Source organism: Amblyomma americanum, chromosome 2 (assembly GCF_052857255.1).
Source record: "Amblyomma americanum isolate KBUSLIRL-KWMA chromosome 2, ASM5285725v1, whole genome shotgun sequence".
In the NCBI taxonomy this organism is placed as follows: domain Eukaryota; kingdom Metazoa; phylum Arthropoda; class Arachnida; order Ixodida; family Ixodidae; genus Amblyomma; species Amblyomma americanum.
This window is the reverse complement of record NC_135498.1, coordinates 100,160,333-100,176,527: the sequence shown is the minus strand read 5'-3', so window position 1 is coordinate 100,176,527 and position 16,195 is coordinate 100,160,333. Positions and strand designations below refer to the sequence as shown.

At 44.6% G+C, this 16,195-nt stretch overlaps 1 protein-coding gene across 1 annotated transcript in view; it reads right to left on the bottom strand.

Annotated features, from left to right (window-relative positions):
• Positions 1 to 16,195, bottom strand: part of LOC144121669 (putative RNA-binding protein 19) — an 88,702-nt gene that overhangs the window by 58,506 nt on the left and 14,001 nt on the right. The window contains exons 11-23 of the mRNA XM_077655004.1: positions 14,015 to 14,079; positions 13,189 to 13,227; positions 12,879 to 12,954; positions 12,088 to 12,218; positions 10,626 to 10,692; positions 9,145 to 9,199; positions 8,406 to 8,502; positions 7,087 to 7,286; positions 6,374 to 6,485; positions 4,311 to 4,403; positions 2,570 to 2,725; positions 1,863 to 1,929; positions 123 to 264 (exon numbers count right to left, since the gene is read on the bottom strand). Coding sequence (XP_077511130.1) covers positions 123 to 264; positions 1,863 to 1,929; positions 2,570 to 2,725; positions 4,311 to 4,403; positions 6,374 to 6,485; positions 7,087 to 7,286; positions 8,406 to 8,502; positions 9,145 to 9,199; positions 10,626 to 10,692; positions 12,088 to 12,218; positions 12,879 to 12,954; positions 13,189 to 13,227; positions 14,015 to 14,079 — 1,300 coding nt within the window. The remainder of the gene's footprint in view (positions 1 to 122; positions 265 to 1,862; positions 1,930 to 2,569; positions 2,726 to 4,310; positions 4,404 to 6,373; positions 6,486 to 7,086; positions 7,287 to 8,405; positions 8,503 to 9,144; positions 9,200 to 10,625; positions 10,693 to 12,087; positions 12,219 to 12,878; positions 12,955 to 13,188; positions 13,228 to 14,014; positions 14,080 to 16,195) is intronic.

The window sequence follows — 16,195 nt, the reverse complement described above, 5'->3', positions numbered from 1 at the left end:
GCAATGGTCGATTTGGCAAACAAGTTCCTGACGTCTCGCACAATAAGCACACGAGGCTAAGGTAACACATTCCCACTTTGCTGGCCCCCCACCCTCCCGGTATCACAAGGTGGCGCACTCACTCTGCTGTGGTGGCTCGCTTGGAGAGCTTGAGCTCGAGGGCGTGGCCGTCCAGCTGGGAGTGCTGCAGCTGCTTGAGAGCCTGCTTGGCTGATTGCCGCTGCTTGTACTGCACAAAGCCGTACCCCATGGACAGCAGCTGGCCTGCACAGAGGAGAGGCACAACAGATTAGCTCCTCCTCCTGAATGCCCCCTCTGTGCACGGCATCTTGAAGAAACAACACAAATGAAGCCTTCGTCCTGTGCATCTCATGCATACTTGCAGCAGATTCTGTGTTTGCAAGGATCAAAGACAACGATTTTAGGTGCACACGAGCGGCTCTTATGCGCAGTCAGTAAAACGGTCAGTAAAATTCAGCTGTTCGATGAGAGCTATGCCTACGTATGCTGAGAAAGAAGGATCTTTAATGAAGAGAAGGTTTTTAGTTGATGTGTGCAAAACTGCCAATGTGCTACCCTGCTGTGGGGAGGAAGTTAGGAGAAAAACAGGCCTCAGAAAAAGAGGAAAAGAAAGTTACAAAGAAAAAAAAAAGCACAGAACAAAACAATATGATAGTTTCCAATCTCCGAAGAACACCTTCTGGATTCTGATAAAGAGCCTACACTTTTTCAAGAAGGCAAATGTCTTGAAGAGGAGAAGATGGGAGTTCAAAGATTTGTACTGCTTTGAAGCATGGTGTAAAAGTCCCGACGCTTAGCACTGTCAGCAATGTTTCAGGGACTACAGTAAAACCCCGTTAAGACATACTTGTTCAAGCTGTAGTTGTGCTGAAACTATAGTTGCATCAAATGTCACCCTCAGGTTTTAAACCTCATGCATATGGTGCCTGCTTACAGCGTAGTGGCTTACTGCAATGTCTCAGTTAGTGCGCACCTATCATTGTGTACGAAGCTGAAGAGTATCTCGCGACGCATCCATGAATTATGCCATGCATTGTAAGGAAGCGTCACCAATGCTCCTAACCTGCAGATTGCGACTAATATGGCGCAGCACGCGACGAGGACACTGGCAGATGCTGACACGCCCGGAGAGACAGTACCTTTCTGAGCATGCATAACGTACTCTCTTGCACCCACAAGCCAGAGACACCAGCTTATGACCACTGCCCCATCATCACACTGTTCACAGGCAACAGCGTCCGAGCGGTCCCGCTACCAGCCGTGTAAGGTGCCCATCACTATAGCTATTAGTTTTTGTCATGCTACTCAGCTTCTGTGCTGATCAGGCTAGTTGTAGCAAAGTTTCGTTTTCCTTGATGTGGTGGCCCACCCACTTTGAAAGGCCCAGATAGTCGTCAATAAATGTAGTGTTCAAATGAAGATGGTGCAAGGAAGTTTCTTAAGCACCAAGGAAGCAAGTGCAAAAACCTGAATTTTTAAGTGTGGGTCAATCAAATGCAGGAAACTGTCATGATGAGACTGCACACTCTAGCACTGATGCCTTTTCTGTTAATGCATGAAAAATATTTTCTGGAAATTCTGGTAACAGTGCCCTTTTGGAGCCACTTCCTCCACCTTTGCGTCGCGGCAGAGAGCTTTTGCAAAGCTGCTTTGGAGCCTGTGAATATTGCCCTGAAATGTTAGAGTTGTTCATTGGGGTCACTGAACCGACCAGCTAGATCTCGGTGCATACAGCTACTGAAGTGTGCTGCTTCTGAGTTGTGGCGAAAGCCTGTCTTCAATGCAAGTGATATATGATCAACAAAGACTAACTCAACAGGTGTCATGCACTGGTACTTCACCTGGATTCTTGACATCCTTCTTTTTTGCGATTGTGACTTCATGGACTGTGCCACACTGCTCGAAGTGCTGCAATAAAAGATTGACAAAAATAAGCCCACTGGAAATGACGCATGATGTCACAATAGTGTCAGGAACAAGCTGCAGTCAAAACAGATTGCACTGCTCAAAATGATACTATACTTTAATGCTGTAGTAGATTTACTGATGACCAATACAGACAGCTAAGCTGATTCTGCAAAGCTGTAAATGAATTGCGGTATTAAGCTGCTTTACATGACAGGTGCCGGATTTTGTACATTGAAATAATAGACTCGTTTAGAAACAATATGGCATGACGTTTCGCAATAAGTTTAGGTGAGCATAAAAGTTCGGTACTTTCGAATATTCGAGAAATTCAAGTGCTCTGAACATCAGAAAGACGATGTGAATAGAACAGAATAACAAATACTGCAGTTAGATGAACATGGTGCGAGTTTGTTTTACTGATATACTAGAGATGGGATGGTTGCCCCTCTAACTTCAATTGAATCAATATCATTGAATAACAACAAGTTTTTCATGTTTCATGTCAGCAAGAGTGAGCACTACATTCCGGTAGATACGGTACGATGCACAAACTCATTGAAATTTCAAAAATATTCGCACAGCCATAGTTAAGAGGAAATGCTGAAGAATGCAGCTTAGTAAAGAAAAGAGAGACACTTGCCTCCCGGACAGCCTGCTCGATGGTGGAGAAGTTGAGGTTCTTGACAAACAGTGTCGTGTCTGGCTCGGGCGGCACTTCCTCTTCTGCCTCCCCCTGATCAGCATCTTGTTCTGGCTGCTCTGCCACTTCCTCCGCAGGCTCCTCCTTCACATCCGCCTGGACATCCATGACACCTTGCTGTTGTTTTATGTCACTTTCATGCCAAACCACTAGCCACGTCTACAAAACAGGCAAACTGTGCGTCGAATATATGCTGGACAAAAACAGCGTAAACAGATGATGGACAAAGGAATGCGCCTAAACAGAAAAGAAACAACAGTCCGTGCACGTGTGTGTGTCCAAAATTTTTACACCAGCTGAGAGATAACTTGCAGAGTAGTGCCACTATAAAATGATTTTAGATCTTTCGATGACAAGATTGCTAAAAAAATAAACAAGTGTAGTGTTCAATTTATTCACTGTTTTTCATGGTGTGTGTATGCATGACAGTGGAGCAGGAAAATGACTGGCAGGGATGCAAGCTCACATAAGAAAATTTCTACAGGAGTTAGATGGCAGCACTAAAAATGAGTGGCATGACTTTTGAAGCATTTCATCATACGTTAAACCTGGATATAATGAAATCGAGAAAAGGCCTCAATTATTTGTTATAGTATGCAGGTTCTTGTTACATCCAGTTTTCACATCAGAACTCGAGACGACTGTACAGAACGGAAGGAAAAATGTATATTAAATGACCTATAAAACATTCACAGTAAATGCCCATCGTAAAAATTGAGACTTTCCGCGATCGCGTTGATAATGCGAGTGCGGTGGCGCTACTTGTGGAATGGGGAGAAAGCGTTGTTGAAAGCAAATGCCTCTTTCCAAGTGCTCATCATTTGTAAAAAGAAAAAGAAGAAGGCCTTGGAATGGGACTCTTTGTCTCGCGTTGCAGGCCCTCTCTGCTGTCCCCGCTCCTGCTGCATGTTTGCTGTTAGTACCTGAATCGCGCGAGCAACCAAGAGGCAGCTATGAGTGCACACTGCTTGTCTTGTGCGTTCTTTGTTACGTCCTGTTGTTCTGTGTTGCTTTTGGAAGTGAACTGGTGTACTGCCACTTGGTGTGACAAAAGTTAAAGATGAGGAGACTGCTGCGCTTGACACTGAGAGGCGTCGATCGTGCTGGAGCACGTTGTGTCAACTACACTCGCTTGCTGCAACAATAGACCCCCCTGGCAATTCGTGTTTTATCGTCATATCATCATCATCATCATCAGCCTTACTACACCCACTGCAGGGCAAAGGCCTCTCCCATGTCTCTCCAATTAACCCTATCCTTTGCCAGCTGCATCCACCCTTTGCCTGCAAACTTCTTAATCTCATCCGCCCACCTAACTTTCTGCCGCCCTCCACTCCGTTACCCTTAAGGACCATCGGTTATCTTGCCTTCGCATTACATGCCCCGCCCAAGCCCATTTCTTTCTCTTGATTTCTACTAGGATGTCATTAACCCGTGTTTGTTCCCTCACCCACTTTGCCTGCTTCCGATCTCTTAACGTTACACTTATCATGGCTAGTTCGTTACATCGAGGTTGACCACTGCAACACCTTCATTAAACGGAGTTGGGTAACTGAGAAACTTCGTAATAAAGAGGAATTCGCTACATGGAAGTTCTTTACATCCAGATTCAACTTACAAATATAACATCAGTTGCAAAGCCTAGTGCCAGTTTATGTACTTCCAGGTCACCCACACCAACCTTTGGTTTCTCCTCTGTCTTGACTGCACCCTTCTTTCCAGCGGCGAACACTCCAGTGGGTGCCCATTCCAAGTACAGGGGAACATGCTTGAACTGAAACAGGAAGTGACAACTGAGCCATCGCATCCAGCCTCTGTACACCATTTGGAGGGCAGCCTGAGTTCACGAACAAATTCAGCAGGACAAGCTACTATGTCGGCTGATTCTTGCACACTTGCGACACAGTTTCGCTTTTACAGTCAAAACTCAACTTAACAAAGCGAAGAGCATCCCAGGATTATTTTTGTTAAACCGGGAAATTTGTAAAATTTAGGAAGACATTTTTCCACCCTTCAAAATTTAAAACTGTAATGAAGCGGCATCCAAAAGCTGTCGTATTTGCCAATACCATGCACCTGCGCGCATTAAATGTCCGCAAAGGCCCGAATCGCTTGTGCGTGAAAGCGCCATCTCATAAAACGGATTCAAAGCCAAGGTGGGAAGTGCCGCTGTTCCGTGCAGCGGCCCAGCTTGCAGCCCCGTCATAACGAAACCAGGGCCGTGACTTGGGTGCCTAGGTCTTACTGCTGGCCCGCTGCCAACAAGCTGCGAGGCATTGTGGGCAAAATGAGTGTGAAATCACCTCATTTTTTTACTCATTTCTTCCCGGAAAAGCTCTGTTAAATCAGGTTTAGTGGTCATTTGTTTCGTTATTTCGAGCTCATGAGAACATCGAGCTCTATCGGTACTTGACGGGGAATCGAAATTTGTTTCTTTGAACGAGAACTTTGTAAAATCGGGTTTCGTTAGATCAAGTTATAACTGCATTATAATCAGGCTTTAGATAAGCATGACTTGTGTCCTGTTGTGTTAATCTGGTTTGTCCAGGGAAAGAAAAATGTCCATACATGGCATGGCTCAGGTACAGTGTACCTAGAAGAGGCAGTCTAGCACGCAGTAGGGTTAGCGCATAGGGCGCTTGACCCTGCTACTGGTGAATGAAGCTGTGGCGCTGGTCACCCACTCTTGAATGCTTTGTTATGATGCTGCCGAGTTCGTCAGCAAAAAAAAAATTGTCAACTTGTGTTGCAGCGCGTGCCTGGTGCATAAAACTATAAATTACCATATTTACTCGCGCATATTGCGCTCCCCTAACTTTTAACCCAGATTTCTGAAAAAAAAGAAAACAACAACTTTAATTCGCATATTTATTGCTTCCTGCTCTACGAGCACACCACCATGCATGCAAGTGCACGCAGGTCATGCAGGCTTGGGAAGGTCGGCGCAGCCATGTCATCATGTGCGGCAGTGAAAGGTGACTAAGTAGCGTCAAAAAAAAGTCTGTAATTTGTTCGTAAATCGCTTCCAGTCAGAAGTCAGTTGTGCGCCAGTGGTCCCTTTTCTGTATGAACAGCTGTGAACGCAAACTTCCGCTAACCTGCAGAGCGTATGTTATGCCAGAATCTAATACTACTGAACCGTTGGCTGTTCTGTCTGCCGCTACTCAACTGGGTCGCATGCGAAGGTGGCACTTTATTACCTCGTATGTCCATTTGCCTCTGAATGCTGGCTTTGCAAATGTATCGTTCGGTGTTTATTGCTTTGAGCTGCGTATGTACCATCGTGCCATCACGTGAGAAGCTACAAAATGTGGGGCGGGGGCATCTTATATTTGGAGTATTTTTTTTTTTTTTTTTGCCCAGCGAGAGATGCAGATGGAAGGTACATAGGCATGGATATACCATACAGCAGCAATATACATGTTATGACCTTATGACCTTTGCAGAGTTTATTAGGTTGCGTTCAGAAAAATTTTGTGCATTTTGCACACCCCATTTTTGAACCCTTAAGTTAAAGAAAGGAATTTCACAAATTACGCGAGTAAATACGGTATTCCGGTTTTCATATTTCTGGGATTGACTCTGTCACAAACTATTAAAAGCTTTATTACAACTAACATTAGTTTGTAATCTGAAATTGCAGATGCCCAGAGAACAGAATGCCAGTTTAGGCTGCTTAAAGCCACTGTGCTGCAGAACGCCAAAAGGGAGTTTTCAATTTTCAATTCAACAAGTGAAACCCACCTTGGAATAGGCAAGGCGTCGAAACGCAGCCCTTGCTTCGGTGGGATCCTGGAACTCGATCAGGGCAGTTACTCCCCAGGGTGGGAGGACCACCCTCGTCAGCATGCCAAACCTGCACGAGGAATGTCATCTATGAGCCAAAGCACCACTCATGTTTTTCTACAATAGCTCAGGCACATACCAACATGACCTCTTTTTGTGATGTTTTCTCCATCATGCAATAATGCAAAGTGACTGTCCCTGTGTGTTTATTTCCATGGTGAAGATTTCATTTTCGCTGGTCTATCCAGAGGGAGCTTGTGCTTTCCACTGGCTGACTTAGGGCAACTTTTACTGTTGTGGATAGGTCTCCACCCTCCTCCAGTGAAAAAGCTTGTATAAATACAGAGCTTTCAGAGCACGTTGAGTAACATCGATTTGAAAGCAATGAGTTAGCCTAGCTGTAGTAAGGCACAGATATGCTATCACACAACAATGCACTGCTTCAGCTACTGATTTTGTCAAAAAGCAGTAGCCCAAAGCATGTTCGATCTAGAGACTGAGCAAGGGTGGCGCAAAGCTAGTGCTAGCTCCACTGTATTGTTCATGCTGATGTTTGTGGATTTGGCACTGAGAGCATGATGGTTGGTGCTTGTGCAGCCAGTGTGATCCACATGAAAATAGCAACTTCTCAGGAAACACGCCCTTAACTGCCGTCGCAGTAAAAAGCTTACTTTCCGAAGACGGAGCGGAGGTCTTTGGGAGGCGTCTTAGCTGGCAGGTTCTTGACCAAGATGACCGTCTTGCTACGCTCCGTGGCTGGCCTGCTGAATGCGTCCAGTACGACCCCGTTGCTCTCGAGGAACTCCCGCGTCTCGGCCACGACCTGGGTCTCTCCCAAGGCCATGCGCACCGCCACGCTCTCGCCCGTTTCCTGGGACAGACAAAATGAAGAGCAAAGATGACCACTGCCTTCACTGCAAAACTGACAAGACGCAAGGAACATTCTTTATAGCATTAATTTTGTTGTCTTCTCTTCAAATTGCTCACTTTCTGCCCTTCACAGTGCCTCTGAGCAGTGAGTGGAAGACACGGGGAATCTTAGAAAAATAACATTGCTTTTAAAACTGAGAAAAGCTTATGAACCTCATGAATTTCTGAAACTGTCGACCTAGCAAAACATGTTTCATGCAGCACAACAAACTCCAACAGGTACCGTGTACAGTCTTAATCAAAAGTCTTAAGGCCACAGTGTTCAACTGCAGTGAAATGAATGTTCCTAGAATGCTCCATATAGGGAATCATTCAAAACACAAGTCAAGCAGGACGCTTCTCTACCGCAAGAAACCTTCTGTTAGCATTTCAAGGCAATTCAGTCTTTAATAGTGCCATAATGGCTCTTATGCGACTGAAGCGAAAAGCCTTTGGCCTGAAGACTTTTGACCAAGATTGTACATGTCACTGCTTACATTGAAAAGTTTTTGTACTAGAGCTCTGATACGCATCTGGAAATTTGGCCAATCCCACCGCTGACATACATACAGCCACTCTGCTCATGGGTTTGTAGACGGAAAATATGAAGATAAGGCCTGTTTCCCAAAGCAGCAACAGCCAAGCAAATTGTGAGAGGGGCGTACGGAGGACGCCTGTCCATCAACAAAAGTGGGCAGTCGACAAATTGCATCCCTGTGTCATCCACGCTCATACCACCAGAGTTTAGCACCGCTGGCTTCAAAAGGTGTCTATTGTTCGCTGTATTATGGCACAATCCAATAATTTCATAATAGACAATGGCACCACCCAATCTCAGTGATATAAAGCAAACATACTAAACACTGGCCCTGAAGTTTGGGTGCGCATTTTTTACACGATGTTAAAAAAAAAAAAGTAAATTCTTAACTATAAAAGTGGAGGGTGGGTTTTTTATGCGAGGGGGTTCATTACGTGAGTAAATACAGTAAAACCAGAGCTTGCCAGCTGCACACACAAAATTTCAAAAGCTCGAACTTTCAGAGAATGAGCATAACTAGACAGCGCATGGATGTCATCTCACCGTGCCAAGCAGTTCTTGCTTGGAGGTGTCATAACGTTCGGCCATGACGTCAGCCAGGGCGTTGGCTCCCAGGAACAGGGTGTTCCAATTGTGGCCCCTGAAAAAGGAGGACATGTAACACGCTTCCACTCTTCAGCAACAGTGGCTACTCCTTCAGAATGTCTTTAAGAAGGAAACAATGGTTCCACGTCAAGGACACTCACGTAACCTGTAGCGCATGCACAGTACTGAGCCTCATTTGTAATAATAAGTTTTCAGAATACGTAGTAGTACAAGTTCGCTCACAAGTTCTATTACAACTGCTCGCCAAATGGAGCGTCAGCCATTCTGTTGCCCACACTGTTCGCTCACAACTTTATAGGGGGCAAACAAACACACACACAAAAAAACATTTTGCTCAGGGGTAAAACAACCCAAGCTACATTCATTACATTATTTATGTGTCTGTCTACGTCTTGTACATCAAAGTCCTCATCAAAGTCCTCATTATCATAACAGGTCGGTAGTGAAATGATGGTCCCAGTTAAGGACACCTGATACAGATTCCTGACCATAGGTCTATTCCATCAATGTCTATAGGTATCAAGGTATATACATAGGTCTATTCTGATCAAGGATCAACAGAGACACGATAACCACCACACGCCTCACCAGTTTGTGCTCAGGTAGGCATGAGCAGATTGGAAGCACAGCAATGTCCCTATGCAATTGAGGTCCTCTAAATGAATCAGTAACTTACTTCCCACTGGCCTTCTTGAGCTCAGCTTCTTTCTTGTCTTTGAAGGACTTTGGCTCTATAAAGCACAGAAAAAAAAAAAAAGTGATAGGTTTGTGATGGATGTTGGCACGTTGCTGGACAGCACTTGAGATTGTTGCCAGCACAGGGCACAGAGAAGCCTTTGCTGCACCTCCTGTACTTCTTTCAACATTGCCGTCACACAAGTTCAAACAGGCCATGTCACGTGAGACGTAACAATGTAGCTTTTTTCACATCACCACACAGCTGCTCAACGTTTTTATATCTAGTGCAAGAGTCCCATTTTGCAACCTGCCTGCAACCTGCATGACAACACACAGGAGCTCAAACCCAGTGGAACTTGAAAAGAAACGTACTGGATAAACTCCTGCCTACTAAACAAAGAAGGAACAGGGCGGTAGTAAAAGTGACAAGGTTCCAAAGTACAGGGACATGCTGCAGGACTTTTGCCGCAAGAACAACCCAAGAATGTGAGCAATGTCCTGTGCTAAAGAAACTTGCAATTTTCTCCATCTTCTCCAAAAGCATAGATGTGACAGCGAAGGCTGTACCACACAGTGCCTCACAATTCACAGTAAGTGTGGCCCCTCCTGAACATACTTGGCTGGCACTATCAATAGAATGGGATAGACTAGAATAGAATAAAATACAAGAACAAATGTGTATTCCTAGTCTTTGATGATCGTGCTTTCTTAAGAAAACTCAAACCCCAGTTCGCATGTTCCTCAGGCCCACATGGAGAGCATTATCTCTATCCAGCAGAGACAAAGATAATGCTGAGAAAACGTTAATATAAGGACAAAGACAAGGCAGAGTTTTTCGCAACAATTTATGACAGAAAGTTCACTGCGCACATACTGCAATAAAAACATTACCAATGAGACAGGTCTGCAACAAAACCCCAACCAAAGATAGTTGTACTACCTCGATGGAAAGAAACGTGAACAACTCGGTGCCAACACGCCCTGCTGTTGGAATTTATTTTCATCGCGTTTTTACCTGGGTGGTACGAAAAAGATGTTAGAGTCGTCTAGAATGTATCATGGACGAGTCTAGGGTCTTTTTGCTGTCGCCGAAGTAAAAGCGCAGTGAAAAGAAATTGAAACAGCGGAGCGTGTTGGTGCCGAGTTGTTCACGTTTTTTTCCATTGAGGTAGTACATCAGGCAATGCAATGACACATTAGGTTGGAGCAACAGATCTTAACTTTAACAGTGTGCATTTCCAGCAGTGCAGCTAACCTAAGGCCATGAAAAGAAGTGCTGAAAAACAGAACACCCTTATTATCAGCCCTCCCTTATTGGGATAAACTGAGAAAAAGTATATTTCTTCTTCCGCACCTGTCTGGCTTTCCAGGGACATATCATCCCAGCTGTGTAAATAAACCGCAAGTGTGTCACACACGTGCACACGTACATGAACAACACAGACATGCACACACGAACAACACACACACAGAACTCACCTGGGCCTTCCCCATCCTCTTGCTCAGACTTCTTGGCCTTAGCTGGCAACAAATGGAGGAGTCTCCCCTGTTCAGACACAATCCCATTATGACACCAAACCTTACAACTGCACTCTAAGCAAAACAATACACATGTTATAAGCAATGCCACATCAAATCAATACAAAAACAACAGTCTACCTCGTACACATAGGCACTGTATATTGCCGATTATAAGTTGACTGAGATTATAAGCAGAACCCAAAATCGCGAACCCCTTTGCGCAAAAAAAAAAACTTTGACTCCGAATATAGGCTGACACTGCCTCACCCTGCAGCCCTGCGGCTGCTGGTCGTCAGAAGCGGTGCCACGATGCTGCACGTGAAAAAACGCCGCCCAGACCGTGTCAGTTGGCAGCCGGCACTCCCCTGATGCCAGTGCTACTATCAATGGCACAGAGTGTCTTGGCGCTCTGCCAAGTTTTCCGAGCATGCCATCCTCGCAGAAACTCTCATCAAAAGATAAACACATCACAACTTTATTGACGCACAGCATCTTGGCGTGCTAACAAGGTCTGCACTGCAGGTGGCATGAAACTGAGGAATATATTAAGAAACGCTAACGCTTTATAAAAAAACTAAATTTTCAACGACAAAAGTAGGCGGTGAATTCATTATGAGAGTAAATAAGTACTTCTGACCCAACATATAGGTTGACCTTACGACTCCGCGTATAGGTTTAGGTTGACTCTGTTTATAAGTCAACCCCTCCAACTTTGGAAGGTCATTTTTCGATGGAAAGTTAAGAACAAAAGTCGAATTATAATCGGCGTTTATATGGCAAATATCTCAACACGTCCACAAAAGAAAGTTTGCACACACGGCAGACTCTCTTTTCCTTGAGTTAGCATAGCCTGCTTCGTTTTACCACTCCTTGAGCAGAAAGTGAAAGCCACTGAGATTTTAACACTCACGTATTGCCCACAGTGGAATGCAGTAAAGCCTGTGGCACCTTCATCTGTTTGTACTGAGTCTCATGTCTGCGCATATTTGCCCCATGTAAAACTTGCTGCCGCAGCACTCATGTGCATCGTGACGGCCACACTGCTGTCATTTGTAGTAAGTGAGCAATTGATATAAATGGGGCCATTACAAGAGGACTCGACTGCTCAATCTAGCAGACCAGGTCCCCTTGGCCCACGAAACAGCAAGAACTGTCATTTAGGCTTCTCCACGCCATTTCCCGACATGCAAGTGCTCATAGGGGTTGCCAGTGTTGCACACATGAGCTTAGATGATGCCATTTGAGAGATTAAAATGTTTACAGGATGTTTGACAATAACAAGCTGTGAGGTTCATTTGAAGGCCCCCACCTACAGCTTTCCCAACTGCTATTTCACAAAACAAAATGTGCGCTAAAGTAGTCCCCCCCCCCCCACTAAAAATGCACTCTTGTTTTCTGAGAAGCCGTGCTAATCACCAACCTGAAGCATTTGGCCATCGAGCTCGGTGAAGGCCTTGATCGCATGCTCAGGAAAGAGGAAGCTGACGAACGCGAACCCCTTGGGCTTGCGTGTCACTCGGTCGATGGACAGATGCACTTCCTCAAGGGGCCCTGCATGCAGGCGACAGCAGCCATGCTCGGTCGGCAGTATTCGAAGGGATAAAACTAGTATCATAGGCACATGTCACTCTCAAACTCTGTCTAGAGAACACTCAGACCGTGTTCTTTTATGGGACTACTTTACTTTGCCATCACCATAACGATGGAAGTCATATTAACGGAAGTATTTTTTGAACAACCATGAAAAACTACCTATCAATAATATCTACAGACAATAATTCTAAAAAAATAAATCTTACAGGGTGGAGTAGTTGGCCTGAACCATCACATAGTCCTTCAGTAAAACAGCGAACAACCGCAACGCTAAGGGCACAGCGCTGCAGGCACTGTACTAAAGGAAGCACTGACTCAGCCTGACCTTTCTACCTTTCCTTGCAAGTAAACTTTTCTCTCCCTTTAGCAATGGGTACGTGATGCAGAACACACAAGAGGCAAATACACTAGCCACTACAGCAGCTTGCTTTTTATACCACAGCAGGCCCGTCACAATGCCCTAACATACTATGCCCAAAACATAGGTAAGTGACTTCGGCTAGAAGTCTTTACTGTGCACGTTGTTCCATGGCACTCTTTCACTGAAGAGATGCAGCAAATAGAAAATGGAGAGAGAGAGAGGGGGAAAAGTAAGAGAAAGGAAAAACTGGGGCATACCATATTTCTTGAACAGTGCCTCCAGTTCATCCTCCGTGAGAGCGTAGGACAGGTTTCGAATGAAAATCCGCCCGGTCTGCAATGAAATTGTAGCATCTTAGACATGAAAACCCCAAACTGTCGCGTTTTTTTTTTTTTTAATTTGAATATTCCCTTCATTTTACATGAAAACCAACTGCTCTCAATTCTCTCGGTGAAACAAAGCACTGTACATACCACAGATATGTGGTAACAAGACTTTCGAGGCATTGAAACATTAAATTGTAACAGTAGAAAGTAAGAATAACTTCAATTAGAGGTGTCAGCTTACATCTGCCAATGACTCCTGTGGGTTTCCCAAGTCTTCAAACTGCAAGCCACAAAAAACAAAAAACAAAAAAATAACACAATGAGGCCTTTAAAGCAAACAGTGCAGAAGCACACAAAGCAATGAAACTGTCACAAAGGTAACTGCGCACATGCAAACAAGGACGTGAAGGGCACAGACTTGTGCAGACTCGCGACTGAATTTTGTTTGAAAAAACATGTTTTTTCGAAGAAAGTTCAGGCGCGAGTCTGTGCTTGTTGTTCTTGTTTGCGTGTGCGCAGTTACCTTTGCAGCAGTGACCGATCGACCCGCCCAACAATGTGCTCATTTAAACTGTACTTAAATTGGCCTGTTCTTCCTTCCCTCTCAGTAAAAAAACAAAAAAAAAACAATGAACAATAATTTATCACAAAAACAAAAAGTTCAGAGGATCCCCTGTCATTGTGCCAACAAATGTGTTGAAAAAACTATAACAGACAACACAATCTATTATAGCCAAGGTTCAATGCAGTCCAGTTCTGTAAACACATCAGGTAAACAAGCAAATTCTGACTCGAAGCATGCATCTGAAACTAAACCAACTCTTTTCCTATCCAACAAAATTTTCAAGCTGACAAAATAGCCTGTTACTTCCCAAAACTTTCTCAGACATGGAAATCACCAAAAAAAAAGAAAAAAGAAAATAGGAGCAAAAGAGTAGTGCACAGGCATGGTTATTAGCGGCAACGATGGCACCACTCGCGGCTGTCCCAGCAGACACTGTGGGCTTGTTTTGTGCATCAGAGCTTGCCACTAGGCAGGCAATCTGATCACTGTCAAGCAGGCTTACCTGCCGCCACTTTTTTTCAGGAGCCACCTGCTTGGTGTACTTGGTGACATCCAGTCTGTGGCCAGCTGAAAGTGAATGGAAATAAGAGAGGGACAAATGAAGACGGTTCAGAAAAACACAATCGCAAGAGCAGCAAGCAATGAAAACAACAGAAGTTTCTTCTTTCTGCTGGCCGTTGGCCATGCCGTTCCCTGACTTGGCAACTCTTGGAGGCAGCTGATAGTACAGCATGCTGCACAAGCAGCTGCAACAGTGGTCTTTTCCATGTCAAAAGAGCCAGGTTTGGACACAATAAATGAAAGATGAGGACAGGGGGCACCACAAGAATACATATCATACTTTTAACTGAGTGGACCGTCCACTCATTAAAAACAAAAGAGTGCAACAAAATATTTGTAGGTTTTGATTATGGGGTTTAACGTCCCAAAGCAACTCGGCCTATGAGGGCCGTCGTAGTGGAGGGCACCAGGCAATTTTGACCACCTGAGGTTCTTTAACATGCACTGAAATTGCACAGTGTATGGGTCTCTAGCATTTCACCTCCATCGAAATGCGACTGCCGCGGCCGGGATCGAACCCGCGTTTTTCGGCCCAGCAGCCAAGCACCATAACCACTGTGGCACCGCGGCGGTTACAAAATATTTACAGTGTGCAACAACAAACGCACCTTTTAAACCAATCCGCAACCAACTGTAGTAAGAAACTTAATGCACGTGTTTAGTGCATTTAATAAGCACAGCCCACCTTCTGATATTTGCACGAATACCAGCTTGCTCCACAGTGCAATTCAGTCATTTAATAAATGTCACAAGACAAAAGGCTATAAAACAGTAGCAGCCAACACTAAAAAGCCAAGAGCCATATCAGTAAAAAAAAATTGCGGCAGGCTGTTCTGGACAGATGAACAAGGATCCAAAGACGCAACGAAACCTGCTAGATGGTGATAAATTCTGCTAAAAGTAAGCCCTACATTTCCAGGGAACAAAATGCCATGAATTAAGGATAATGCACTTAACTCACTTCATCGCATTGCATGTTATGAACAGAGAGAATAAAATCAATTGGTGGCCACGCACCATACCATGCAGCGTGTCCACCGAGAGTGAGCCAAATTACTGCGCCTTTCCCGCCCTGATGCCTCTTTGTTCTTTTAATCGATGAAGTTTCACCCTTTAGAAATGCAGCGCGCACTTCACAGCATTCATACAGATGTGTACACTGGTGCATCAGCTTTACAGTTTGTTCCCTTTACACTTTACCCTTTACACCGGCTAAAACATGTGTCATCATAGATATCTCATGAGGAATTCACAGCTGTAAGTGGCAGCTAGAGTAATAGAACAAAGTACTCGTCTCCAAGGGACAAATGCATGCTGATAATGGCCTTTCACTTGAAAGGAAACTAAGACTTTTTTATAATCTGATTTTTTTTCACTGCATAGCCTGATACCTCACAAAAGAAACCAAAATACCTGGGTATGTTGAGTGTCCAGAATCCCCACATCAGTTTGAGGGTATAGTAGTCTGACTGTGCCACAAAAGCTCCAAGTTTTCTAGTGTTTTCAAGATTATTTCAAAATTTCATAGGATGGTCTAACTGTAGTGTAAATATTGTAAGGTTTCAAATTTATCATGTCTTCTTATATTTAGGAAAATGGATGAATTTTCACCTACTCCTAGGCCTTCAGGCATTGCTGGGCCAATTGACAAAGCATGAGATGTAAACAGAGTGTAACATGGTGCACGCCACCTATAAGTTTGGCAGAAAATAAAAGAACGCAGTTGCTGCTCAGTCTGACAGAGGGGGTGAGGCCATCACGGGGGTTGTGGAAAGGATATGCGAAGATAAGTGTACCTCCTTACGTGGGGATTCCTCCTCCCCACTTCTTTTGTATATACAGGTATATAAAGAACAAGAAAACGAGTGCCCCAGGAGTACTGTCTGGGAGTGGAAACAAGAGCGTGTCTTGGTTTGACCCCGACCTCCTCGCAGAAGCGCTCGACCAATGCAGACGCCAGTGACAGCTCCGCCGCTGTAGACGCCAAAGGCAGCTTCCCCTCTGTTGGTTCAGCCTCGTATGCGATGCTCAATCAGAAAGTTTGTCTCTGTCTTCTCTTAACCTATTCGCAGGCCCTCATACTCGTGACAAGAGCATAACTGATTCTTGTGCTGTATGTGTC